General features: G+C 49.4%; 1 protein-coding gene across 1 annotated transcript; it reads right to left on the bottom strand.

Moving 5' to 3' along the window:
* On the bottom strand, positions 1–26233 carry LOC142586345 (uncharacterized). The gene is made up of 6 exons (XM_075697594.1): positions 26069–26233; positions 8894–8940; positions 8727–8767; positions 6407–6644; positions 3604–3971; positions 1–3029 (listed from the first exon to the last, which is right to left on the bottom strand). Exons 2-6 carry the CDS (start codon positions 8922–8924, stop codon positions 2361–2363), a joined length of 1347 nt encoding a protein of 448 aa, XP_075553709.1. The 5' UTR covers positions 8925–8940; positions 26069–26233; the 3' UTR covers positions 1–2360.
* Between the last annotated feature and the right edge of the window lie 1002 nt (positions 26234–27235).

Here is a 27235-nt window from a genome sequence, read left to right as displayed (position 1 = left end):
CGAACACGGGAAAATTCTTTATTCAGTCTATGAACAGGGGATAAGAAAAGTCTGCCAGCACAACCGTTCCGACGCCGTTGCATCTGTCACTCGTCGCCAGAAGTTCTCGCAAAAGCAACAAAACAAAGAAACAGCGGAGATCTCGATAGACGCGCGTATACTAGGACCTGACAAGAAGAACTGCAACATCAAAGGACCTACACAGTATTCAAGAAGGCAGCGAGGTGACTTGTTACACAATGTTATCATACAGGCGCACAAACACACATATACGCTGCAGCCGAAAAGCGCCGACGACAGAACACGAGGAAGAAACGCTCTTATAAACAAAACAAAACTCAACAATGTCTATCACGCTAAAACTGATCTGTACAAAGCACGGGAACCTCAGTCATAGATTGTCAAGATATCGCGATGAGTTAATGCGCCATCAAATCAACCTGCCATTCTTCAGTTGGCAACCGCTTTGTTACTGGTGGCAGCGAGCGACGGACGGACGGAGGGGGAAAGGGGAGGGGAGAAGGGGGGGGGGGGGCTCGCGGAAACAACCATTGCACACGAGTGTATGCAGCAATTAAATACGGTTAGTAAAAGTTAACTAACAAAAAGAAAAACGGGAAACAAGGAAGGAGGTCTCTTAACGTCACATAAACTCTGAAAATCTGGTAAGCAGATAACCGGCCGTTTGTTAAGAGTCCGGCCAGCGCCATGGCATGCGTTGTCGCGGGCGCTAGAGAGACAGAGAGAGAGAGAAAGAAAGAAATACCGCCAGCAGGCCTGAACGGAGCATTCAAAACACGGCACAGCAAAATGTAACCGCGCGCACGGAAATTGCACAAGTACAGGTTCAGCTGACCCGCAAGTCTGAACACCGGTATACATGTGGCTAATCAGTGCTGGCGCGTCGCGTGGAGATGCGCAGACGACGTGAAATGTGGCCACCTTCTCTCACAGACCTTCAACACGTCACTTCCGCTCCAGAGGGTGACCCATGCGAGTGTTCTGCTGTGTGGGAATGCTTCGAAAGACTCAGTTATGGCTGCCCGTATTGCACGTCTGACACAACGACTGCGTAACTGTGCTTCGTGTATCTAACACTGAGATATGTAAATTTATGGGCTCGCACGTCTGCGAATATCCTCGGCCTGTGGACGACCAGAACATAACAAACATGCACTGCACCTTAAATATCTCAATGAAAGCTGTAACAAGAAAAGACAAGCCATTCTCTTTGCTGAATAAGACGTACACAATATTTTTTTTTTCATTGGACTTTTGTTTTCTAGTCCTGTGCGCGCATCCTGTTAAATCTCTTTAATTTACTTAGGTCGGTTACCGCAGCCAGGAAGGCTAATTAGCATAGAAAAAGGCGTTGGCGAACGAGTTGAACCTGTCGACCATTGAAACGAACTGGTAGACGAAACAGTAAGGAACGTCAACGGAAGTGTGAAAGGACTGGCATAATTTTGAAGTTTACCGAGTCGTCACGTGTAAGGCATCGCAAGAAAGGCCCTGACCTACCGGGCGCATTGTCAACGCCTGCGTTTGTTACATCAAATTTCTCCCCACTCAGAAAGTTCCCATTGTTGAGGCCGGAACTGTTGACCCCAAAGTTTTCAACCACCGACAGTGAGTGTACCACGGTTGGTGTCAAACGGAAGGCCCATTGTGCAAACAAAGTGCAGTTCCACGATAAGGGCCGGCCGGTCAACGATCAATCGCTTTGCTACCAGCATGCCTAGAAATGAGAGGCGTGGCTCCAACGGATCATCGAGGTCGTACGCCAAGAGGGAGAACCTCGTAAGGGTGCCGTATGCACAGCTGCAAATGGCTAGGAAGGGCCGCCTGTCCAGCTACAGAAAGGGCCACTCCTCGGGAGCACCATTAGTTAAGCCGTTCCACGTCCACGACATTGTGCACGCATTATGCGCACCATTTTCGTTACCTCTCTCCACGTGCAGCCGTCATGATCGGCAATACGCGAGCGTCCCGACTGTGCGGCCCAAAGTGGGGAGGTCAATTCACAAACTTCGACTGAAGGGCAGTGCAGATATGTTCAGCTTCTCACTAACGCTGTTTTAGGGACGCTACCTTAAAAAAATACAATCAGAAGACAGCGTGCACTAACTGCAATGCCCCCAAACCTTATCTCTAGTTTTTCTTACAATGTCAGGCTGACTACACTCAGACCAATTTTCGTTGTTGCATTTCGCACCCTTCTTTCCTGTCTCGCTCTCCTCCGGTTCACCATTCGACATCTGGGGAGGTGAGGAAGCTGCGGCCCAGCCCCTTCAAGCAGGCAGCGCACCCTCACACCTAAACTGAATATGATCTATACACAACCCGGAATTCCATCATGCCTACGCCTGATACTCTCCTTCCACGCTGCGCTGTTCGCTCTCCTCTGAACGGCCTTGTTCTGCCTGTTCGGGTTGGTCGTAGTAGTACACGGCGTTCCAGTCGCTGGGTTGCGCGAGGTTTGCGCGTGGCCTTCGACCTCCTCCTCCGTAGCCTCTCGCTGGCTGATCGTAGTCATCCTGGTCGTAATCCGACGGAGGTCCGGGCTGAGGCGTCTCGGGCCTTCCGTAATCGGGTGCTGGCCCTGGACTCGGAGCAGGACCTGGAGCCGGACCGGGATATGGTGCTGGCGCTGGAGCTGGAGCTGGGCTGGGATACGGAGCTGGAGCTGGGGCTGGAGCTGGAGCCGGGGCGGGGTACGGGGCTGGAGCAGGAGCTGGAGCCGGGCCGGGGTACGGGGCCGGGGCTGGACCTGGTGCAGGACCTGGTCTTGGTGGTGGAGCTGGAGCAGGTGCCGGTGGAACGTATCCGTGTCCGTCGGGAGCACCACCGCCAGGACTCCACGAGGGCCCTGGCTTGTAGAGGTCGCCGTTGAGATTGTAATAGTTGGGCGCCTCGTCGCAGTTCACATTCTGCCACCAGTCGCAGACGAAGTACCGCTGGTTGAAGATGGTTCCCACGGGGCAGAGGAAGGCGTCGCTGCGACCGTCCGACTGGCAGATGTGGAACACCTGGGCAGGCGCGGTGAGAGTAGTGGGCGACGTCAGTGAAGCAGGAATAGCACCGTGGCCCAACATAATGTCGCGGACAGCACAAATCTTTCGCGATATGCTTGCGAATTCCACTCTTATCGTACTTTCTGAGCAAGAATGAAGTACTATTCACGACATGATGACCTCAGAATATGGACTCATCTGCCTACAAATCGTCCCTTAACCTCCAAGTGTCATAGACCAAGACCTAGAGTAAGTGAACAAGAACATCATTAAACGCCTCCTTCATCAAGCTCACCCATAGAACAGTTTGCCATGCCGTGATAGTGAAAACTGATTAAGCTAACTAATTACGCTAAACTATGGCGAGCAATCACCGCCAGGTCGACTGCGAAGATATTGCGCCTCCGCATGCTCGCTACGGTCGACGCAACGGAAGATCCGGGCATCTCGACACTAGCACTAGCAGCGCACTGGCTGCTATGTTCTCTGCTCTTTTCGAACAACGGTTCAATAAACACGTGGGAGTCAGATAGCCTCGCGCCTTCTAACAAGTAACTATAAGCTAAATTAAAGCAAACTAAGTGCTTACCTGGCATCGTGCTTCGACGTCAGCGTAGTACCCGGCCGGAAACTCCTGCGCGCTGCAGTCGAAACTGGTCTGCGGGATGGTGGTGAAAGTAGGGTAGTCAGTCTCCGGCGTGCCGGGAATGGCGTCCTCCAGGCGCCACTGGCCGTGGTCATCGTGGCCGTGGTACTGGCCATCGTCGTGACCGCCTCCTCCTCCTCCTCCTCCTCCTCCTCCTCCTCCTCCGCCGCCGCCGCCGCCTGCTCCGCCTGCTCCACCACCACCGTAACCGCCATCGCCGTAGCCGCCTCCACCGCCAGGAGCTGGGCGTGCCGGTCCCGGCGCGGGCCCGGGTCCAGGAGCCGGTCCTGGAGCAGGGCCTGGTGCCGGTCCTGCGCGTTACGGCCACAGCGTCGAGATCTTCGGACGGGCTCACTTTTAATGTCACTTTAACGCTGTAATACCCGACGTGTCATACCATACTGTATGCTACGTCGAGTTTGATGCCTCAAAATTCCGATTTAAGAATGGGAAACTTGACGCATAGACAGTGGCTATGCTGATGTTATAGTGGCGTTCTTGATACACTAGTACGAACTTTCAGCTGTCGGCAATTGAGGACGCAATTAAAATGTTATTAATTATTATGTTATTTCAGTTTTAACTCGTACAACATTTAACCGTTTTTTCTTTACAATTAAATTTTCTCTACATGACTATAAACGAAGGTGAACGATTTATTCAGATTTTTCTTGATGTGTAACTCTGTTTGGGCATCACAGGGGTAACTTCACCATCCCTGAAGACGGATACCGTCATTGAGGAAGGGACGGCTTCGAGTGTCGCCAATATTAGCAGCCTGCGTTCACAAAGCCAGTCGTGCGCAAGCAGGATGCGTGGGAACGGGAGTCGGCCAAAGGAGATAGCCAGCGAGATGGCAGGCAACGTGCCTTGGCATGTAAGTGTCACATGCCGAAACACGTGGCGAGAGCTTTCCGCTTTCGAAGAAAACGACAAAAGCGAAGTGTCGGATATTTGAATGAACTTAAAACGAACGCAGAAGGAAAGAGCGTTTGGAGAAGCCAAGGGGCCGTGCCAGGAAGACAAGAGAACAAGAGGTGAGTGCCAAGGTCCACCTTTAACGAGGCATGCACGTTGACTCGTGAAGACCTCGGCGCAGGGCCGGTTTATCTACAGCTTTACTTATTTGAAGTTAGCGCGAAAATGCTGCAGCAATATCGAGTGAGTCAGCCTTGCATTACGACGCCTTGAGAGTCCCACTTGAAGATGACCTTGAGAAGATTGCGAAATTCTCAAACTTACTGTGCTCAAGCCCTTAGGAACACTTTGCCTCCAGAAACGTATAGCATCGACATAGGTCGCGGTTTCTTTTTCTCGGCGCCCGGTAGGTTTAAAACGTATGGTATGCGTTCAAAACCATCTTGTTTGTTAATGTAAAAGAGCGCAGTAAGGTCAATTACTTATCGTGCACCCTTCAACTGAAAATGAGTGCGCGATGTCTTCTTTTTGCTTTGCTGCCTACGACTTCAGTGCTGATGCCAATTTTGTCTTTAAAACATAAGAAAGAGGAGCAAAGAAAAGTATACTGCAAGAGGTGCACTGGCTGCGATAATTGATGCTGCAGCTTATATGTCAGATAGCTACAGTAAATCATGCAAGAGGAAATACATGAAGGTAAACGAGCGCAGGTTGTCGGTGACTGCCCTATTGTGCGAAAAGAAAACGGAGAGTCGTAAGATGAGAAAGGAAACGAGTAGTAAGAGATAATGAAAGTACTCAGATTCGCTGACAAGTGTGCAGCAACCAGTCACAACCGACTGCGCAGTCAAAATCACCTTTAACGGCACAAAAAACGCTTCTGAAATCATTCTTGCGCCTGTCTACCTTGGCCAGTGGTTGTCTAGTCCACCAAGCGCGGCTGAGCGCACTCATCTTGTCACTCCAACGTGAGCGTACAGCTAAAGAGGCCTGTAGTATCTTGTAGTTGTCACAGACACAGAAAGAGCTCGTGAGCATTTTATTACGGAGCGAGTTGGAGTGGCATAAAAAGAAACGTATCAGCGACAGGTTCTGTAGAGGCTAGTTGATTCGTGATCAGTGAGTTGGAGTAGCGCTTGCTACAGCAAGGCACAATGCTATATCCTATAGGCCTAAGCGCCCTTCCTATTAGAAATAAACAACATCAACTTTTACCGTTGCTGTGTGTTGGACATGTTGATATGCAAACTTGGATAACATCTTAGCGCAAGCCGACAAGGACAAAAGAGGAGACGTAGACGCCACGATGAGCTAACTTCAGCGATTTATTCTCGGGAAATTCACGCGGTTACTCACGGTTCATAAATGTGTGAATTTCCCGAAAATGAATCGTTTGGCGCATCGTGGTGTCTACGTATCCCGCTTTGTATCTGTCTGCTTGCACTAAAGCGTTATACAATCAACAACTTAGGGCAAGATACGCGCACACACTGGCGGACGCTTCATCCAACGTGTACGTGCTTGCGTCTTTCCTTTAACGCTGCGCCTTGTTCGAACAGCAGCAGCACAGCTGCACATCGATAAAGGAGAGAGAGAAAGATCATTTATTTGAGGAAAAGCAGAGAGGTCGACCTGAGGCCATCTAGCCTGTTATTCTGCTTAGAGGTTAGGCGAGGAGGAGACAAAGTATGAGGAGTGATTATGAGGATAGACCGTAGAATGCGATTACATGCGAGTTTCATGTTAGGGGGGCCTGTTAACAGCCCGGAATTTAAGTTCCGAGAGCGTTGACGGCACACATCGCTAAATAAACGCGCCATATACATACTAGGCCTCGGCGGTGGTGCCGGAGCAGGTCCCGGTGCAGGTCCCGGACCAGGGCCATAGCCCGGCGCTGGACCAGCTCCTGGTGCGGGTAGGTCTACGTCGGGTCCCACGTTATCGTCCCAGCTCACCCCGGGTGCTGGACCACCGTAGTCGACATCGCCGCCGCCGCCACCGGCACCGCCAGCGTCAGGCCGCGCGTAGCTGCTTCCGCCGCCACGGTTGCGCGACTGTCGGGTTATCTGCGAGACCCCGAGAGAAATCCGGGTTCTTGGTGCTGCAACCTCTTGCGACGTAATTGTTGAAAGGATTAGTGTCAAAATCTCTTGTCTTTCTTACATGCCTTTATTGGATATTTCGACCCAGCAGCTACAATATGGAGCCTAAATTCCTCGAGATCGCAACAAATAATTAATTACGCTACCTTTTAACGCGTGCCCAGCGATGTGTGTCTCAGAGGGTGAAGCGGGAGGCTACTGACGCCATCGAAATCGTATGTGGCGGTCCATTGGTGGTACGACACGCCGGGGACGCGCACGCACACACAAACACACACACACGCACTATGACCACGCTGCCGAAGGCCGAGACCATTAATCGCACGATGGTATAACAACGAGACAGGGTCCCCTCGAACTCGGCAGCGTTCAGCGGCGAGTTCATTGCACGACCTCCCTTCGCTGCACCAGGCTGACTGGTGCGTGCATTGAGTTAATTGCGATATCACGTGACCACCACCTCCGGCTCAGTGGCGTGAAAAGTTTTCGCGTCCGATGCCACGCTGCATTTGGCATGCGCTTTGAACCCGTCGCATATAAGTTGACGTAATTAGTTATTTATAGCATCCTCGAGAAACTGAGGTTTCGTACCCTACTTATGTATTGTACAACTAGGTAAAAAAAAAAGAAGCAGAAAAAGTGGGACGCAAAGCTTTCTTGAATATACTACTCGATGGCATGTCCGTAGTAAAACCACACACGTACACGCAGAAGATAGACAACCCACAACTAGCGTAACTATCAACCAACCCTTGGTTAGCAGTTGAGCTTGTTCTCATTTGTCTAGCTGCTGTGTGTGCATGTATGTATTCCCGATCAATACGCTATGTTACGTGATGACTTGTCCATGCAGCTCCGAGTTGTGTAAGTGATGATTGTGGTGAGGACTACAAGATCCCGTTTAGTGCAGTTCCTTTCCGCTGCCCAAATCATGACGAGAGAAGTAATTTCGGTGAACTTAAATGAGCGCGAACAAGCCACAGCTGTAGCTTCATCTCAGATGGTTACTGAGAATTAACGTCTTACGATTAAACCAGGGCGATTGTAGAAACGCCCGTGTCACCACAACTTTATTATTATTATTATTATTATTTTGAGGCACAGCAGACTACTACCACTCGTAAACGCTACTATCTTGACACCTTGATGCCGACAGGACTCAGGTCTTCTGCTAGCACGTCGAAGGCTCGTATGAATAGCCAACGGCCAGCATTGTTGACAGCTAATTTTCTATGTTTTACTGGATCCTCAATGTGTTATTGAATATCAAAGTGAGTTTAGCTTGTGTGGGACACTTCCTACTGGCATGCAGCGTTCCACTGACCCAGTTGACTCGCCGAAACAGCATTTAACAGAAGCCGACAGATTTTTAGCACTTTCGCTCCACACAAAGCTTTTCACACGCTGTGGCCCGCTGACCCACCGGCGGATGTTCACGCCAAGTGACCGCTTTTTGAAAGGCGGCGTGGGCGCACTTTTTTGTCCCTCGAGCTAGCGCAACTTTACCACTACGCACGATATGAGGCAGGAAGACGGCCCATAGTTATACAGCGCCTTTAGCAAACGCACGTTTTATGTTGTGCCCCTGTATTTGTTCCCAGCCCGCTTTTGTGAGCCCTTTTCCACAGCGCTCGTATGTCCGCGGCAAAGCCAGCTTTCAGTATTCTCAAGTCACGCAGTTTGCGGTGTTTTATACAGTCACGAGACATTCATTGCGATTAAATAGAGAGCTAGAACGACAAGCTAGACTTTGATGTTGGGTTCTGAGTTTCTCCGTCCTAAATATTTAAGCTGTAAGAGCTGCCTGAGCCGCCATGCATCACAATCCAGCGAGGTATTTTACCAGTAATGTCTTTCTAAAACGCTAATCCTCTTATTGGAGAGATTAAGCGTAGAGGAGACGTACATAAAGCGTCCTTCCTGTACTGTTATTACTTTTTTGTTCCTCAAGCGTTCTGCTTCCCTTCAAGCTCTGTAAACGTCGCGAATATCATGAGCGCACAGGCGTCCACTCTTTCGCAGCTGCGCAGTAGAAACAATTCTTACCCTTCTTGGTGGCCGAGCGGAGAGGTGGACCGCCAGCGAAGCTGCGAAGAAAGAAGTGAAAGTGAAAGAAGCTTAGTATGATGACGTGGACGTCAGCAAGGAACAAGCCCGAATACTGAGTTTAAAGTGAACGGCGCAAGGAAAGAGGAACGTGAACAAGAACTTACCGAAGAGGATCACGCTCAACCAGAGTCTCATGTTGAGCGCGTGCACACTGAAAGTAAAGGCGCAGAACGATATCACGTGTTAGAGTGGACGGTGTGATCACGCGTGAAAGCTGCTGTGTTAAAAAAAAAGAAAGCTTCATGCTGAAGCGAGATAACGAGCAACTTGATTCACAAAAGGTTATTTGTCAGTATCATCGGAATCTGCACACATCGCGGCGCGAAAGAGGAGCAATGTATACTTTGAGATTTTAGTTCGTGGTACCAGAGTTCAACTGACCTCCGAGCAGTGGCGTGTGACCGAAAACTTTGACCTGGCAAAGCTCCTGTGGAAACGCATTTTAAACGATGAAAGCTGCTAGTTCCCGCACTTTTACTTTTCACTGGTTTCTTGCACCTAATTTTGAAAGGATACCACAACTGAATTAGTAGGTTTATCATACGCGTACAATTTGTAATATCTACTCTCACGACGCCATCTGGTGCCTGTCCTACAAAGGGACTTGAGTGCCACCCGAGGGAACTAAAGAAACTCGGACGGCACTGAAGACACGTTCTACAAAAACGTTGGTTTTACTGAGCCTCTTAACAGTTGTACTCGTAATTCGTGCATTCAAGTAATTTAAATGAACGTGTAAGACAGGAAATAAGCGACACAGCCAGATTGAGGGAGGGAGAGTGAGTGAGCGAGCGTAGACTGAGAAACACCATTAGCTTCAAAAAAAGAAAAAAAAATTGCTCTCACGTTCGACAACAAGAAACCTCGAGCTGCAACAGTTGAAGCTTTGTGCGAATGTGGCATTGAGTAGAATGAGCTCACATTCGCGTAAAAAGTGTAACGTGTTAAGCTCCATCACCGGCTTTTGTGTATCCAATGCACGCACAGCATCTCAAGCGCGACAAAAAGGAGCACCGATTCGCGTGAACAAAAAGAAGATCGCGTGCTCGTCGGTTGCGTAACAAGCCACGCCGAGAGGTGCTCCAGTCATTAACGCGCACGTGCGTGCAAACAGGTCTCCGGGCAACGAACAAGTGTTCCCTCGACCCACAACCAGGAGGTAAACAACCACGCAAACAAGCATATACCTCGCTCGCGTGCGCCTTCACCAGCAAAACAAACTGCGACAAACAAAGACGTCTCATCTGTTTCCACGTAGAAAAAAGAAAATTGCGAGGGACAAAAAGGGGTATTCACGCTGCTCATCGTCCTACTCGTCACCCCACTTCTCTCGGAACACTTTCCCACTAGGTCTCACGTTATCTAACGATTTAGCGCGAGGGGAAAATGGGGCTGGAGGCAACGGCGAGGACGTGTACGCCGTGCGTACAGAACGCCGTCTGGCACGGAGGTTAAGGCTGCCTCGGCAGCTGGCTCGTTGCATGACAACTAGACAGGTTACGCAACGGCGACGCCACCCGGCTTGAAAGCGCGAAAACGCTTTGCCGTGATGAGGGCAGCATCTCTAATGACCCGCGTCCATCCCCCACTGCGGAGAGGGGGGCGAGCAGCACACTGCGAGCAAGTAGTGCTAGAGTACGCGCGAGTGCGGGCGTGCGTGCTCTTCGTGTGCGGCGGCGACCACCAGTATTGTGCCTGACCCCTGGCCGACTAGGTGGCGGAAGTGGACACTGCCGGAAACCCGGTCCAGCCGCGGCGACGCGTCGCGCCGTTTTGCGCCGTCCTTTTGTCGCCCGGCCCGTCCGCTACGCGCGTGCTCTTGTTGTGTGTTGGGGGGCGATTGGGAAACAAAGGCGACGCCGCCGAGACCTTCCCCGCGGTAGCTGCTCATGTGCATCACAATGGCGGCTGCCTATGATAATCTTGACCCGATTCCGGCACTTTTGGGACTGCGGCTGCGCGTCGTCTCCGCAGCGTCGTCTGCTCTCGACGATGCCCGAGACGAGACGCGTTATTACAGTGAGAGCTGTTGTGGAAATGGCCTCCGAGATCAACCATGCACGTTTGTAAGACATCTCGGAGGCTTGTTTTGTAGCGCAGCCAATATAATAGAGCGCGTTAGAGTTTCTTATAAAATTTATTAGAGGGAAGTCTGTCGCTAGTATCTGCTGGAGATGCAAATATGGCAGTTCAGGCAGCGTGGGAATGATGAGTGTATAGCACATGTATTTGCCCGAACTTCGCCCTCCTGGCTTCACTGCCTCGTGACCTTTAAAGTGGATCATTTTAAACGAAATATTGCGTTATAAAGGAAAGAATTTCGAATTATTACATGCGTGTGAGCCGAGACTGATTGCCTTGCCGATGTTGGAATACTGCGATCACTCGGAAATTTAGAAAAATAAAACGTAATAAATACCGCCTCTTGAACGTCTGAAGCCACAAGCACAAAGATCAGACAAATTCATGTATATACTAACCACCAAAGCGCCACACTTCCTCCTAGTAATTCTTGTAGGAAACTCCATGACTCTATAGGTACTTGCCCTTCTCTATGTGTCCCGACCGTAAATCGTATCCCCTAAAATATCATGACGAGATGACAACGACGTCATAGCAGCGAAGAAATAAAGTAAATCCGGAATATTATATAAATGAAGGCACCGTATCGATCACTCATCTATGCCGCCCTCTTTCTGTTAGCGATGTGCCTATCATTTAGTGTGTCATCACTTGTTCACGTCATTAGTTTCCATTCAAGCCTTCTTCTATAAACCCCCAAGTTCCGGCCCCATGGGTTATTATGAGGCAGCATTTATTGATTATGTTGTTGAAATAAGTTGAAGGAAAAAATAAATAAAGAAGCAAAAAGAACATTAGGAAGACCCGCCGTGGTTGCTCAGTGGCTATGGTGTTAGGCTGCTGAGCACGAGGGCGGTGGACCGAATCCCGGCCACGGCGGCCGTATTTTGATGGGGGCGAAATGCGAAAACACCCGTGTACTTAGATTTAGATACACGTTAAAGAACCCCACGTGGTCGAAATTTCCGGAGTCCTCCACTACGGCGTGCCTCATAATCAGAAAGTGGTTTTGGCACGTAAAACCCCATAATTTAATTTAACATTAGGAAGGTTTGCTAAAGATAGTTTAGATAAAACCTATATATATATATATATATATATATATATATATGTACAATGTCCGCGTTAAGAAGCTTTTTCTCGGGTAGCTGTGCGTGAACTTAGTGTTGGAAACATTTGCGAGTGCCTTGGAGACTATTGGAGCTTGACCTCTACGGAAGTCACGAAATACGGTGCTTGATTTTTTTTTAGCCTCTGTTTTGTTATTGAGGTTGTTGACTGCTCATTCGCAATCTTAGGTGCAAGGAGATTAGATCGACGCGCTGCCGCAATTGCTGTCGTCGGTTCCATAGTTTTACAAAAGCTCGTCTAGTCAGTGATGAATACGCCACAGATAGTCGCTGAGGCGTGCATGTTCTGTGTGTGGCTGTTTTTATATGTTTACGCGTGTGTTGTGCTCTGTCATTGAAGGAAATAAATGTAGCAAAAGGAACAGGGCCTCTTATCAAATTATTGTTGAAGTAGTCAGAAAGCAGTCCCCAATGAAAAAGAAAATCAGGGAAAGCTTTTAGAAGCCACCTTAGGCGCAGCCTGCTTGCGACACCATTTTAGAAATGTTTGCTATAGGGACAGGCGCAGTTAAAGGAAAGAATCGAGTGATCAAAAAGCACATAATAACCTTAAAGTAAAATTGAAGTGCTATATCTCGTAGTGTACCCGCTTTCGATGACGCCGATAAATATGACATCATTTAACTGCGTCCGTATTCTTGCGAGAGGGATTATTATAGGAACAAGGACCACACTATAGCAACGACGTAAAAATGATTTATTGTTGCAGACTAGTCTTTCGGTTATTTCTCTCAACATTTGCATCTAAAGTTTCTCTTTCTTTCTTTCTTTTCGTTCTTTTTTTTTTCTTGCTCGAGGTCAAATTTTGCCGTGGAACGCACGTTTGTTTATTAGAGCTCTCGGCATTCAGTCCGCAGAGAACGACTCAACTTTTTCAATTGTACAGATTAAGTCGTTTATATATTCAAGAAGATTCACCGCGGTTTCGAGTTCCCCAAGTTTACGAAAGGGGCGGGGAGGATGCAAAAGTTAGAAGATAAACAAATTAAGGTGAAATTATCGGTAATGCTTTTTTTCTCTCACATCGCGAAGCTACGTCTCCGTGATCGGTGAAAGGACAGCGTATGCGAATCAATGGGAGGTATTTACATGACTTGGAGAGTCCTTGAAGTCGCGCCAGCATCTCTGCTCAAGAACTTTTTGACACTGCGCCACATGTAGTTTGAACGCGGCAGACATGGCAATGAGTCGAACCCAGGACCAAGTTCTTAGCTGTGCCGTGTATTCCGAGCAATAGCGACGGATTAAGAGATGAAAACGTGTAGCGGAATGAGGTGAAGCCGCAGTAGCCTGTAGTGCTGTGCATATACAAATGCGTTTTTTCCGACTGATTGGGATGACATCATAGACAAATAAAGAAATTACCTTCTCCGCATCTTCTAAGGCGCTGTACGCAAAAGTATACGCAGAAGTATAGGTTGCATTGTCAGGTAAACAAGAACAAGTACAAACCTTTGAAAAGAAAGAAAAAGCTTGCTTTGTTCTCATGCGTATGGGCAAGGATTGTTCGCTGGTCGTCTTTGTTATAAGCTGTGGGCTCAAACGACGTGCTTTGCTTTGAAAGTAGCGAGGGGCCGCTAGAACACGGCAATTAACCTGAAACGCAAAGAAGAGGCCAACGTATTCCGTGCGTTCGAGAAAGAAAAAAACACGTTTGGAATTCTCTCCGTAGCTCTCAGCATCGGTCTCGAAAGCATCCGGAAACTTGCTTTCGCTGCTTTGTTAGGGTGAGAAACTTTACAGTTTCCCCGACGCACATGCAACGACGACTCGCGAACAAAAACGCTCGCTGCAGAGTTTTTTTTAAACGCCTGCACAAAACGTTAAGATGTCGAGCAGGAAAGACCTGAACATGCAAGACACAGTCCAACACGGATACACCGCGTCGGCCGAACATACCGAATCCGAGGGTGATCACGACGTTAGATATTTCTATAATTTGGATGCACAAATCGTGTCTGAGCGATACCTCTGTCCGTTTCTTACGAACTCCTGCGATCGCAGTACTATATAGGCCGAAAATTTTCAACACTCGCACATGCAACATCGCCAAACCTCGACGGAGTTTCACGCAGCGACCGCGTGCAGCGATCGCACTGCCCAGTGTGTGTATACGCTGGCGAGTGCAGGGGACGCATTCTCGGACTGTCGCTTTCGACGATGATCACTTTCAGTGCGCGCTTATTCGCTGTTCGAGCACTATACGTCACGCGACAGTATCGCCTAAAGTGTTGGTCCGGAAATACGTCACCAGTGTGCAAACGACATATATGGCGACGAAGTTGAAGCGACGGCGATCGTGGAAATGTCGGCGAGCTATCGTTCGTCCGTCGATCATCGGATCGCACTGAAAGGATCGAATAACCGAAATGCCCGAGATGGGGTACCTCGACTGCGGGGCACTGGGAGAACGTAGAATTCGTCAGCGGCCGCGGATGCCTTTCCGATACCTCCCCGCTGCTCGGAAATCATTCGCACCTGTGTGGCGAAGCAACGATTCGCGTCGTTCACAGTGAACGTCACCGAAGACTAAGCTACATTAGAAAAGGCTATCCCAAGGTGCAACTAAAGGGACGCTAAAGAAAAATAATCTGTTCAGACAGATAAAGCTTTCTGCTAAAGTTCTATTTCACTTATTTTTGTGCTAACAAGTTGAATATTTACATCTTTCTTTTATTTTTCACATCAATAAAAATAAATGTTGGCTATTAGAAGAGAAAACGAGGGTCGAAGTTTCTTATGTCGCGCCGGAACCCCGCACCAGCCAGCACGTCAGTGTACTTCGCAAATTTCAAAATATATTTTGCATGCCTGGGCCATCGTACCTTAATTAGTAAACGTTTTTGAAAGTTGTTAAGTTCAGTCTTTGGTTTTTTAAACAATATAATACAGTCCATATATTTACTAATAAACATTCATTAGGCGCGAGCAGACGGCGTCAGAATTCATGACGTCACGGCGAGCATAGTGCGGAAACTTCAAGGCGGCGTCGCCACCCATCTTTCGGTTTTTGTGCCTCTTCTGGCTTCTCGGGGCCCTGTACACACTCACGGTGAGAATGGCTGTTTTTGCATTGTAGAAGGGTATAATCAACTAACACAACTCAACTTTTTTGTTTGCTTTAGTGTCTCTTTAGGAAACAACACGCACACGGTACACTCCCCCCCCCCCGACACATGAACATGCAAAAAAGTGTAAATAATAATAATAATAATAATAATAATAATAATAATAATAATAATAATAATAATAATAATAATAATAAACATGGAGGCGTCCGACATGAATAGACGTCCCTTGTTTGTAGTGCACGCCGAAAGGGCCTACGGAACACGGCGCAGACGTATAAGTCCGCCACGCGCCCTCATGTTGCTATAGTAACACGCGTGACTTATGCGCATTCATTCACTCTAATATGGTACAGGCACAATAAACGTACTCCCATCGCGGTGTATATACACGCACTCTAAACATTGCAGTTATATATGGCGCGAGTATAGTTATACTATACCACACAGTTAATAGCCGTCGTTGCCTTTTAGTTCGCACGACCGCACTCGAAAAGAAGCATTTGCAGCCGCGTCTGCGCCGACAATCGTTCCTCGAGGGGCCGAGGATAGCGCGAAGGGAGGTCTGGCAACTACACACCGCTCTCGTCGGCGTGACACTGATTTGATGGACACGTTGTAACACGTCTCTGTACCCGCACAGGGTCACTCCACCATCACCAGGGACAACAACAACATCGCGGCGAGGTGATTAACTACAAGCTCTCACAGTCCTGTCATTTTTTTTTTTCTTCACTGAGAAACTTGTTTCAACACGCTGTGCAGGCTCTCGGACAACGATAAATCACGGCCCCATCGCGCGCGCTTTGAATTCTGCGCCGCCGCGAATGAGACGCCTGGCTTACGCAACCAAACCGTGAATACCGACAACAAAGGAGCGTCGTTATCGAGTCGAAAAAGGCCGCTTTTGTAGGTGAGAAAAAGCAAAAAAAAAGGTCGTGATGAAGAGAATCACAAGGGCGCCATTCGCGTTCCCTTTGTGTCACTCATGACACTGCCTTTCGACTCTCTTTAAAGATATAAAGATTAAGAAACTCTTCGGTCGTTACATCTTTTTTTTTTTCGTTTCATTGTCGCGTACGCGCATCTCGTTGAAGAAGAGACGCGGGGGGGCGGGGGGGGGGATCCAACGACTATGGCGGCTGGAATACAACGACTAAACGGCGCCTTGCCTAAACGATGTCGGCGCACAACGATGACAAACAAAACTCGTCTGTGGCGTAAAGACGGCTCGCTCCAACATCTTTATTTTCCCTTTTATTTTTTTTTTTCTCGGGAGGCAACTCCAGCCTCCGTACCCCGTCGTCTACACACGAGTAGTGCAACGCGGCGGCAGAATGCGTGAAAGCGAAATGAAGTGATAGTGAAATCACAAGGCTCGCCACAAGCCTTGTGGGTCACCGGCAAAAAAAAATAATAATAATAAACGTATGCACTTCCCGGCAGAACCTAAGAGTGACGACAGCTTGTACCCAGCTGTGAATCCATTTACTCTTGTTTCTCACGCTTTCTTTCACCACGCGCACGTCGGCCACTCTCCGACGTGAATCGAGCTCCCCGAAAAAAAAAAGAGAATAAACAAATATAAGAAAAATGAGGCGAACGGCGGCGAAATAACAAAAAGTCCGGCGCGTGACAGCGAAAGGAATTCGCTGCAAAGAGCGGCTGTGCGTGAAGTCCGAGACGCCTTCATTTTCTTTTTCTTTAACTTTTTTTTTCACGAACTAAAGAGATGCGTGCGCACAAAGAAAGCGAAAGTAGATCTCCAGACAGACACTGCCGACTTTCGCGCATTAATTTGCCTCACGTGCAATGTAACTGCGAACGGCGAGACGCGCCGTGCAAGCGGGCGAGAGTGCCTCGCCACCCGCCTAAACTCAGCCTCGCCACTAGGCACGTTTTCGTTTAATCTCGCGCGTTGGCGAGTAACAATGCCGACTACACAGCGACGTTGAAGATGTCTTCCGTACCGGTAGTGCCTTCTTCACGACACGTTTCTGACCGCCTATTACACTTGTCTTTCCTTTCTCTCTTTTATTATTATTCTTCTCGCTTTCTTCCTGCTCGACGTTCTTGTTTCCTCGCTCCCTTTTAATTCGTCGGCACGAATAGCCGAAAGGCCCCCTCGAGCCTCTCGTTAACGCGAAGATGGTAGAGACACAACAATGCGCGCTGCACCGGCATTAAAAAATTGCCTTCCGCACGCGGCTGTAGAACCTGAGCCGCCAGTCACCGCTCGTCTTTGTTCTTGTAGTTGTCTTTATCCTTTTCGAGTTGCTCTCGTTTCCGCGCTCCTATTAAAGGCGCGGAAATGCTTTTAGCCAGGCCAGGCAGGCGCCACCACGAAGTCACTCGCGGTGTCACGCTCGGTCGCCCAGTGCTTTTGAGGAAGGATGTCGCCATGACTCGATTCGTGGTCTCCGTAAAAAGGAAAAAAAAATATGGCTAGTACGACGCGTTGTGGTTCCGGGGTCTTCTTTTTATCGTTTCGGCTTGTGAGACACGCTGTCTTCGGCAAGATGAAAAAAAAAACTGAGCTGGTTGGTAACTGTCTGCCGCTGTCATTCATTTGGCGACTAAAGACAGTGGAAAGTGGACAAGCCGCTTCGGTGGCACACCTGGCGGAGCAGGAGATACTGTGACCCTTGAACGCCACCCTCAGCGAATGCTGATTCGAAGTCCTGTTGCGCTTCGCTTGTACGAATTGGCAGTGATATACTGTAAGTTAGTGGAGGCGACGCAGCAATCTGCATGATTCGCGGTCGCCGAGCTCCTCAACAGAGTTCAGCTTCTGGCGTCGACGTACTATAAAGCTCCCCGAGTTCAATAACATGTCGCGCGAGCTTCGACCGCATGGAATGTCAGCGTTTACGCTCGCGCGATATTATTAAAAATGTCGGAGGCTGTACGTTGCTCTCATGTGGAAGTGTGTCGGAGGTCTCGTTGTGCGGGTTCGTGCTGGGACCTAGGCGCAAAGAGGCGTTCGCGAACTTCGGTGGCTGTCTCCGGTGGCAGGGCATGCAGACACATCGTGGTTAAACTTTCGCGTCTTTCTCCAGTAGCTTTCCTCCATTGTAGCTGTGCTACATTGTGACATGAATTGAAGCATAAACGTAACTTGACCGGCGCCATCTAATCCGTCCAAAACCGAGCAGCTCGCTTTACAATGTTAGATCAACTACCTACTTTCCGCCTTTCATACTTACAGGTACGCAGGAAAAATAGCTCGCCTCCGTATTCGAATTCCTAGCTTCCACTGACTCGTTCTTCAGACATGAATTGGTCTCGCAATCCTCGTACTATAGTCGCTGAGCACCGATCATTTACACAAGGTGTGTGTGGTCCACCATATCGTGTGAATTTGCTTTTTTTCATTCCATTCTACCGTAAACCAGCTGGGAGCGTAATGGCCGCCCCTCTGCCGTCGCCATCATTACAGTTGTTCCAACCTGCATGGTAGCTTAGTGGCTATGGCGTTGAACTGCCGAGGTCGCGGGTTCGTTACCGAAACGTGTGGCAATGGGTTGAAATAATGAAAAAAAAAAGAAATCCATTCGTGTACCGTGCATTGGGTGCATTTTAAAGAACCCCACACGTGATATGATATGAGATGTGATACGAGATATGATTAGGACCTTATGACCCCCCCCCCCTCGCTCACAATCATATACTGAAGCAAGGTTTGAGTACAGGCTAGTTGGTATTCCATGGTATCAACCATCGCTGTAAGGGACGATTGATACCATACTCATATCTCGGTTTTGGCACGTACGTAAAGGCCTACAATTTATTTAAGTTTTTGTCCCAATCTGTACTATCGCCTACTGCTTGTGGCGCGATTCCGCATGATGCACCTCCTGTTAACCCCTAATGCACTTCTATTTGCCTTGTTTGATTTTTTTTGGGCGTACATATGTATAGTAGCTATTGGACTCGCCCCCTATCTAACCCCCTTTCGGACACTGAGGCTACACTGTAATACAATGAATGTGACCTGCAGTTTTTCGACGCACTATTTCCACAACATTATGGCGCTCGCGATGACGTCAGCGCACACCCCGGTATAGAGTGGACTCATCGATGAGAGAGGTAAGTACGCCAACTGCGCCGCTATGCACCGGACAACTAGGGAGAAGCTACGAGCCGCACCCCGGCCATCCGCCAGCGCGCGCCCTGAAGCAATCTGCACCGATCCAGCACCCTGCGGTCGATGACGGCACGTCGTCCCCCTGCTCTAGAAAAGTGTGACGCGCGCTGTGCAACGCCCGCTTGCCAATGCGGCTTACCCCAGCCGCGAGCCATGCACGGAAGCCTCGCAGCGTGTGTCAGACCGGACGTGTTGACAGCGGGGCGGAGCCCGCTGGTATGCCTTATATGCATACGCTATTGAGATGAAAATAGGAGACCAGTTCTGTTCTGCATTGTTTTTCTCCGGCCCCGGCGCCAAAGCAAGGGGAAGGCACCTTTCACGCACGTAAATAGTAATGATCACTGAGTCGTCAGAAGCGACAGCACGAGCAGATGTAAATGCGCTCGCGAGTCTACTAGACGAACGTACTACGTTATACACGGCAACGCCTTGACGAGAACAATAACAGTAGGCGTCAGCATCTTCGTGCGAATAGCGCTAGCAGACGACACACACACACAAAAAAAAAGGATACACAGTTGATTACGATTGCGTTATAACTTATTAGCACATTAGTGTCAACGACGCAACTCACTTCGGGCCTGGCTGTTTTGATTTCTATATACAGATGCACAGAAACTTCGCTCGGACATGCGATGAAGTTTCTGATGCGACCGTACGATCACGACTACTCGTCGTGATCGCACGGTCACAGCCTGCACTCGGCCCAGCTGTGCTCATGCGAACACCCTGTCTTGCTGGACAAGATTGCTCATTCGTCCTCTGCCATAGACGCCAAATTTTGTGGACAGATGGCTACGCTCGCGCGTAACACGTGCAACTCAGCCGCTAAACCTCTGATGTCAAATTTTTGTTGTTTTAAGTACTCTTATGCCCACTCCTGCCATGTGGGCACGGTTAGGTTTGACAGTCGCGACAGTCGCGAGAAATTCACGGTTAGTTCCCAAAGAAAGCTAAGCGCTTTAATATTAAATATGTACTATTGATCGGCAAAGGCACCCAACTGGAGACTACGCTGCACATTCACTCAGAGAGCAGCTATAGCACCGGTTGTTATAAGCCACGCCAACAAGCGAGACTAGTTCTCCACTTCCTATTAAACATTTATACGGATTCCGCATCCCGGTTGGATACAGCGGCGTTCCAGCCTTCGTAGCACGCAGGAAGGCAATAATTATGCAGCCACCCGAAAAGCGTGAGCGCCCGTGTATTAACCTCGCCACGCCGAGACGTTCCAAACCTGTTAGCGCCCTGCCACGCTCTGCCGGCAGCGCCGGAGTGTGTACTGATCTTATCGCGTCAGAAGCGCCTTTTTCACGGGTCAGTGGTCACGTGATCGACATAGACGTAGATTAAACGCGTGCTATTCTAGTACGTGCCGGATGCTTCAGCGCTGATAAAACATAACAAGTAACAAGAAGAAGGAACAGAAGCAGCAGCTTTGTGCACTGTGCGATGGCGGCCGTTTGATACGGCTTTGTCGGCTTGCATCAATTCGACTCGCCTTGGCTCTTTTTTTGAAACGAGCCCCCTTGTTCCCCGCAGAACGATACGACAATAGGTGTACGCATAAGGAAATCGGCGGGCGGCGTACAATGGATCCATTTTGTTACCTTTGCTTGTTTTCGGCGTGTGCAATCTGCTCGTCACGTTCGGTCTCTATATGTACGCGGACTACGGTGGGCTTCTATAAAAGCTGTTTGTACAACACGCGAGAACGAGCCCCGCTTCCCTCTGGGAGGTGAGAAATAATAATATAGAAAGAAAGAAAAAAAGACATCGCAACGTTTCGTACACCACTGACGTTCCCCTGCTTTTCTTTTCTTGGAGTGCCCGCCTCGTAAAGGATAGCCTGGGAAAGCACACGCAGGGAAAAATATCGTAACACGAATACGAGAATTTCGGGAACTTCGTGAGCTCGCGAGCTCGGCAGTGTTTCAAGAAGTCCCCAAGGAACTTGTACACAACGGTGCTGCAATACATTCGATGGCACCGGCTCATTCACAATGTCATAGCAAAAGCAAACGACTGTCATGTGGGCCAACGCTATCGTTCGAAGAAAAAGAAAAAGCTGACGTAATATATAAAACTGCTTGGTTTTATTCTGCGTGGTTTTAGATTGAGTGATTGGACGTTATGCTTTTGCTTTTATTTATACCGCATGTAAAGAGACAATTCATTGTAGCGCCAAGAACCAACGTAGAGCAAGGCTAATGTAAACGTGACAGTTGGAACAACCTGCTTTTCGATTAATATAATCACGCCTTTGTCTGTCCTCACTAAGATTAAGCGACCAGGAAAAATGCGAACAGTCACCCGATCGCTGGCGTGCTTTTGCAGAGAGAAACCGATGTACAAGTGTACAGGCAAGCCTAAGTGCGAGGACTAGTATAACTACGCTCTTTCATTTTTTTCTTCGCACTGCGTTGACACGATTGACAAAATAATGACTCATCAGGCAAATGAACCACTTCTCTTTCTTTATCTTTCTGGCAATTTATCCGTGCAGTGTATAGGTTAATTGAGTTGTCGAGGCAGAAAACTCGACAGTAATTCCTAGAACGTGGTGTTTTAATCGCTCTTTTGTGATAAGATTTATAAGGTATTAAACCATAAAAATCCCTATTCAGACTTGTTTATGCTTGCAGTGTATACCTTCAGAATCAGTTTACTACCTGTGCATAAAAATTATTAAAATTACATTTTGTATACAGGAGGTGGTCCTAAAGTCAGCGTCCGAATTAAAACCTGTTCGCGAATGAAAAGCGCTCCCTGCATATTAACTTTTTACCCCCCAAACAAAGAAGAAGAAAAAACGGGGGGGGGGGGGTATTTTAAAACAGAGATTGGACACGGTTTTAGTGCACAACGTAAACTCGTGTCTGTATTCAAGGCAGACCGCGTACGTCCCTGTTAACCCGTAAATTACAGCAAAAAAAAACTTATTTCTTCTGAATGTGTCTGTAAAGAATACTAAGCAAAATGGCTCCGAGATGTAGAATTATTTCTATTTTCACTGCTGGAATGTGCACCACTTTCGAAAGGAGTAAAAGTCGTGACAAGGAGGTTAACCGGGAGGAGGTGAGCTAATTTTAGACAGGCCCAAGAAATAGCGGCCCTTCCCACCACCCCTCCAAATTTGTATTTCGTGCCTGTATATCCAACGAGGCAGAATATATTCAACCTTGGATATTCGCTCACGTTGGACATTCCGTCTCGTTGGATATACAGACACAATTGGATATTCAGGCTCCTTGACGTTCTATATCATTGAATCGTATCGGCATGCAGCTTTTTGCGCGTGAATAGCTGAAACAGGCAGTGCTTATAAAACACCGGCATCTAATAAAATGGATTGAGCCCGGGGCCCAACAGGAGGCTGAATGCAAAAAGTCAGCTTGAGGCTCCTACGATGTAGTCAGTGTTGATTAGTTCCCGCAGGTCCTTTCCAGCATCAAACAAAGAAACGAAGATTAGTGCTCGTCTGTTTCTGTCCTGTCGTCCGGTGTTCCTTTAGTTGGTGCAACCATTCTTCACAGTAAACATTTACCAACTATAGCCCAATCTGCTACCATTCTCCACGGAAGCCGTCATCCTTCGTTCGTTCTTTCCACCAGGAGAAATGAGAATAATACGCAACGCGAAGCGCGTTCAAGGCGTCCAGCTTTTTTTCTTTTGATTTGCTCGTAATGACGGGTGTGCGACAGTGCGCGTCTTTGCCGTACGAAATCCATATCCGCTGTTTTGTTGGCACCGTAGAAAAGCCTGATGTGCGCCACTGGGGAATTTCGTGATTTCATACGTGCAATAGTGCTCGAAACGCGTCAGACGGGTGTATCACGGGTTTCTAGTATTTACAAAAAAAAAAAAAGGGGGGGGGGGTCTGGTTGGATATTTGTTCTCCTTGAATATGCAGGCACGGTTGCACATTTAATCTCGTTGGATATTTGGTCTCGACTCTCACGTGACCGTTTGGATATTCAGTCACGTTTGAAATGCCTTCTCGCTGAATATTCAGGCCACAAACGCTTTAACTTGCGATGTCGACGGCACCACCATCGCATACGCCTTAGGTTTGGTTCTTCGGGGAGCCCACTTTCAATACAGCGAAACTCCAGAAGTGCGATGCACCTAAACGATCGATGAAAGCCCGCGATGCATGCTTTGCTAAAGACGTTTCTTTCACGGCGACGTTACGAATTAACAGCCTTAGAAAAACGTATTTTTTCTTTTTTTTTTTATGTTCTATCACAACGCACACAGTTCAATTTCACCGAGATATAAAAAAGATCATGCGCTGGCAATCTCTCTGCGTGGTTGTCTCAAGTTTACTCCGTTTTCAAGCTTCCTCGTAACCCCCAAACTGAGCGTACGCTTGCTAAGTAGAGTAACCGAGTTCCATTGGGAAACACGATAACTCTCGATGATTGAGTTGGCATAAGCACCTCTCTCCGGCTACACTTTGTTGATTTTAGTCCACCCATCCGCAGGTGTACACATGTTAATATGCCCGAGTGGTCAAACACGCACGGCGTCCCTCGTCTCACTTCCATGCCCGATCAAACAGGGCCGAACGCCAGTGTGCATTTCGTGTTGCCGCCGCGTTTCGTCCTCCCCCGCCGTCTCACGTTCGTTCGCATCGGTTCCGAGTGTACGCGGAGCATACTCCCCAGTCGGAGGCACGGTACCGGAACAAGATTCAGGGCCCGATACACATATGTACTCTCTATTTATTCTAACGCAACAACACTTCCGCCACTTCCACCCCCTTCTTCCTGCACGATTTGATCCCTCGCGGGACTGCGTGTGTGTTTGCAGCACATGTAGAGTACACACACACACGCAGCGCGCACGCGAGCGCGCACCTGGCATGATTGCCCCCCTCGTCGGTTCGGTCTTTAGGTTCGGTTTTCTCCTACCGCCACCGGTCGGCGAACCGCGAAAGACGATGGAGAAAGTGCGAAGACTCTCCCGTTTCCTCGACGACCAGTCGCGGCGATTTGGGAAGAAGCGGCGCGCGGTTATCTTTTTTTTCTTTTCCGCAGCAGCGGAGGGGCCAAATTGCGGCATAGAACTGAGTGGTTCGCGGCCTCAGGCAAAGTAAGAAGGGGGTGGGGGAGGGGGGGGGGTCACTCAGTGAGCGACGACTCGGCGTCGCTCGAGGTAGGCTTTTGGCACGGGGTGGGTTGGTGGGAGGAGGGGGCTAAATTAGGGTCAGCGGCCAGGAGGCCATTGTTGTTGCCGCAAATGTGAGTCGCGCGTTATACACGTCGTATAATACGCGCCGCTTGTCCCTTTGGAAAGGGAGGAAGCGTGTCTGGCAGCGCGGTTTCTCCGGAGGGTCGGCGATGCTCTTCCGCGATTCGCGCTGTCAGCTCGGGGATGCCGCGAGGAATTTTTGGGGGGTCTGAGCGCCCGCGTTCCAGGAACAGAGTTGTCCCAGGCTGTTGGATGCGGACGTGTTCCCGCGCGCTTCTTTCTTTTCTTCGCTCCTGAGAAAGTGGCGCGAATTTTCCGAGGAGTGCTCTCCAGCAACGACGCCGAAAGCTTTCTCTTGACGCGTACGACAATTTGCGTACGCCGCACAGCTATTTCGAAACGTCGAGCGGTTGACGTATGTGTTGCGAGAAAGAAGTATAGAAGTGGTTTTGGAGAAGACGTTCAGGTGTCGGCAGATGTAGCTGGGCCGTTGCAGATCGGTCAGACTTATACCAGAGTATACTCCTAATGAGTTGCACGTAGACAATACGTACTGAATGACGAGAAATGCGACTTGCAGGGATATGTTTACGCTTCGGAGAGCTCTGTAAACAGCATTCACAATGACATGCTCGTACTCATGTCCCTGCCCATACGACAGCGTGAAAATTTCAAAAACGTTTCCCATCAGCGATTATTTGTGGACTTTAGAAGTGTCCTTCCTGTATGTATATTACTTTTTGAATATGGCATTTGCCGTCTTTTTTTAAAGCTTTTTGTTCTCTCCACAAGGAAGAGCAGAGAAGTAACCGGTGCATTCTAACGCACCATTATCGCCTTACAAACGCTTCTGATACGAAAAAAATAGTGCGACGGTAGAGGAGGACGAGTGTTGCATGGTAGTTTGTGGTGTTTCTCTAAAATGTTCAGCATATATGCACTAGCCAGGTTTTCACTTCTGCTGAACTAACAGTTGAGGTTGAAGTTCCAAGCTTTAAAATTAGCTTTCTAATGGGTGCCCTCAGGCCAGGTCGATCTACTTTTCCTAAAATTGTCAACGAGAGAGTGAACGAAACGTTTAAAAAAATCCCGTCGTGCTGATAACTTTAAGCAGTACAGAGTTCAGTGCTTTTGCGTACAATATATGGTCGTGTACAAGGCCGCAACGTCGGATAGGTGCTTGGCGTAGTTTCTAAAGCTGCCAACGACAATCCCTATCAGTCAAAAGAAGTGATGCGTACACCAGACAAAACTTGGAAGGCTACGGTCTTAGTAGCGACCCGTGCAAAACGAGTACGACGCGTCTGCCGGAATCAAAGCCACTCCGAGGTGAGCGAGGACACCTTTGGCACGATATCCACTGAGCGCTAAATCCACCACTCGCCGGCACCGAAACACTGCGCCAGAGCCGACGCAGACTGCCATCGCATATCCACGTGCCGGTGCCAAAAGGAAAAAAAAAAAAAAGAAAGAAATCGTCGGAACTTCGCGGGGTCATGGATGGGCGCAATGGTGGGTCGCATCCATATCCAAACCGCTGCGTGGTCCTCTATCGGTCTCTCTGGGGTCGCGAGACTTCGCGTATTCCTGGGGCTTCCAGAGAGACCCTGTCCTCGGGGCGGCCGTGCGTAATCGGCGCCGACGACTCACCTGGAACCGCTGGCGACGAACCAGTAGTAACTTCGGTGCGGTGGACGCCCGGGCAGGAGTCCGGCGCGGAGTTTCACAAGCTAAGAAACAACGTCCCGCGCTTCGAAGTCCCGAGGGCCGTCGGCGTCGCCACCCAGAAGAGGGTGAAGAAGGAAGATGAGTCCCAGACGGGCCACAATGAAAACTGAAGGTGTCATGCGAGGTCCATGGGCGGTTTTATACGATGAGGAGAAGGAGTTGCCTGTGGCGGGGCACCCCCCCCTCCCTTCCCCTTTCTTTCTCTCTCCTCACCGGGTCATCACCGGTGGCATCTCTCGTAGCTGGGAGGAGGAAACCGCGTGCGGCATTGTTTTATTCACTCACGAGTGCGCGCACTCGCACGCGCTACCTCCGTTTTGACGAGGGGGCGGGAGAGGAGGTTTGCAGGGGAGAGCGCCGCGGTGGTGCTGGTCGTTGGGAGGGGGTAGGGGGGAGGGTCTGGTGAAAGCGTTGCGGAGCTCGCGCGGCGGTAGCTCCGGCACTTTCTCCGGCATTGTCTTCTTCTTCTGCGACCGGCGACGACCGGGCTTTCCTCAGGGAAGCAGGACACCACGAGGAGGGCTCTGGTCCCCTCCGCCCCGCGGCCTTTCTGTACGCTGCTGACTGCTTACTGCTGCAGTTGTGTCCCGTCACTCGCCGTCGTCTTGTAAAAGTTAAAAAAAAAAGCACGGCAGAAAGTGCTAACACGTGCTCGCCCAGGCGCGATTTGCCGCGGACGCCCGCGGCATCCGTCCGAGGCGACTGGAACAAATTGTTGAGCTCCGGACGTTTGTTGTGAGATGACCCGACAGATTGCGTCTCTAGGGGGGTTGGCGTGGAGGCGCCGGTCGACACAACAGTGGCGCGCTCTCCTCGAGTACAAGCTGCGGAGTTCTGCCGACTGCGCGGTGGCGCATGCCTTCGGCGTTGAGCGAAGGGCTCCCAGGCGGTTTTGTGTTTGTGGTCCCCAATGGGTAGAAAGTGAAGGTTGTCAGAACAGGGGCCGCTTTTGAGGAGCGCCAATTCTCCTTGGGACTCAAGTCATCGGTTTACCTGACGGCTAGGTACGCTTGGTTTAGTGTACGGAACACTTCGGTGAGCTTACGGCTAAGAATGATTGATCTCCAGCTTTACACATCATGTCAGAAG

The sequence above is a fragment of the Dermacentor variabilis genome, chromosome 6 (assembly GCF_050947875.1).
Source record: "Dermacentor variabilis isolate Ectoservices chromosome 6, ASM5094787v1, whole genome shotgun sequence".
Classification (NCBI taxonomy): Eukaryota; Metazoa; Arthropoda; class Arachnida; order Ixodida; family Ixodidae; genus Dermacentor; species Dermacentor variabilis.
The sequence above is the reverse complement of the archived record's forward strand: the minus strand, read 5'-3'. Positions and strand labels throughout refer to the sequence as shown.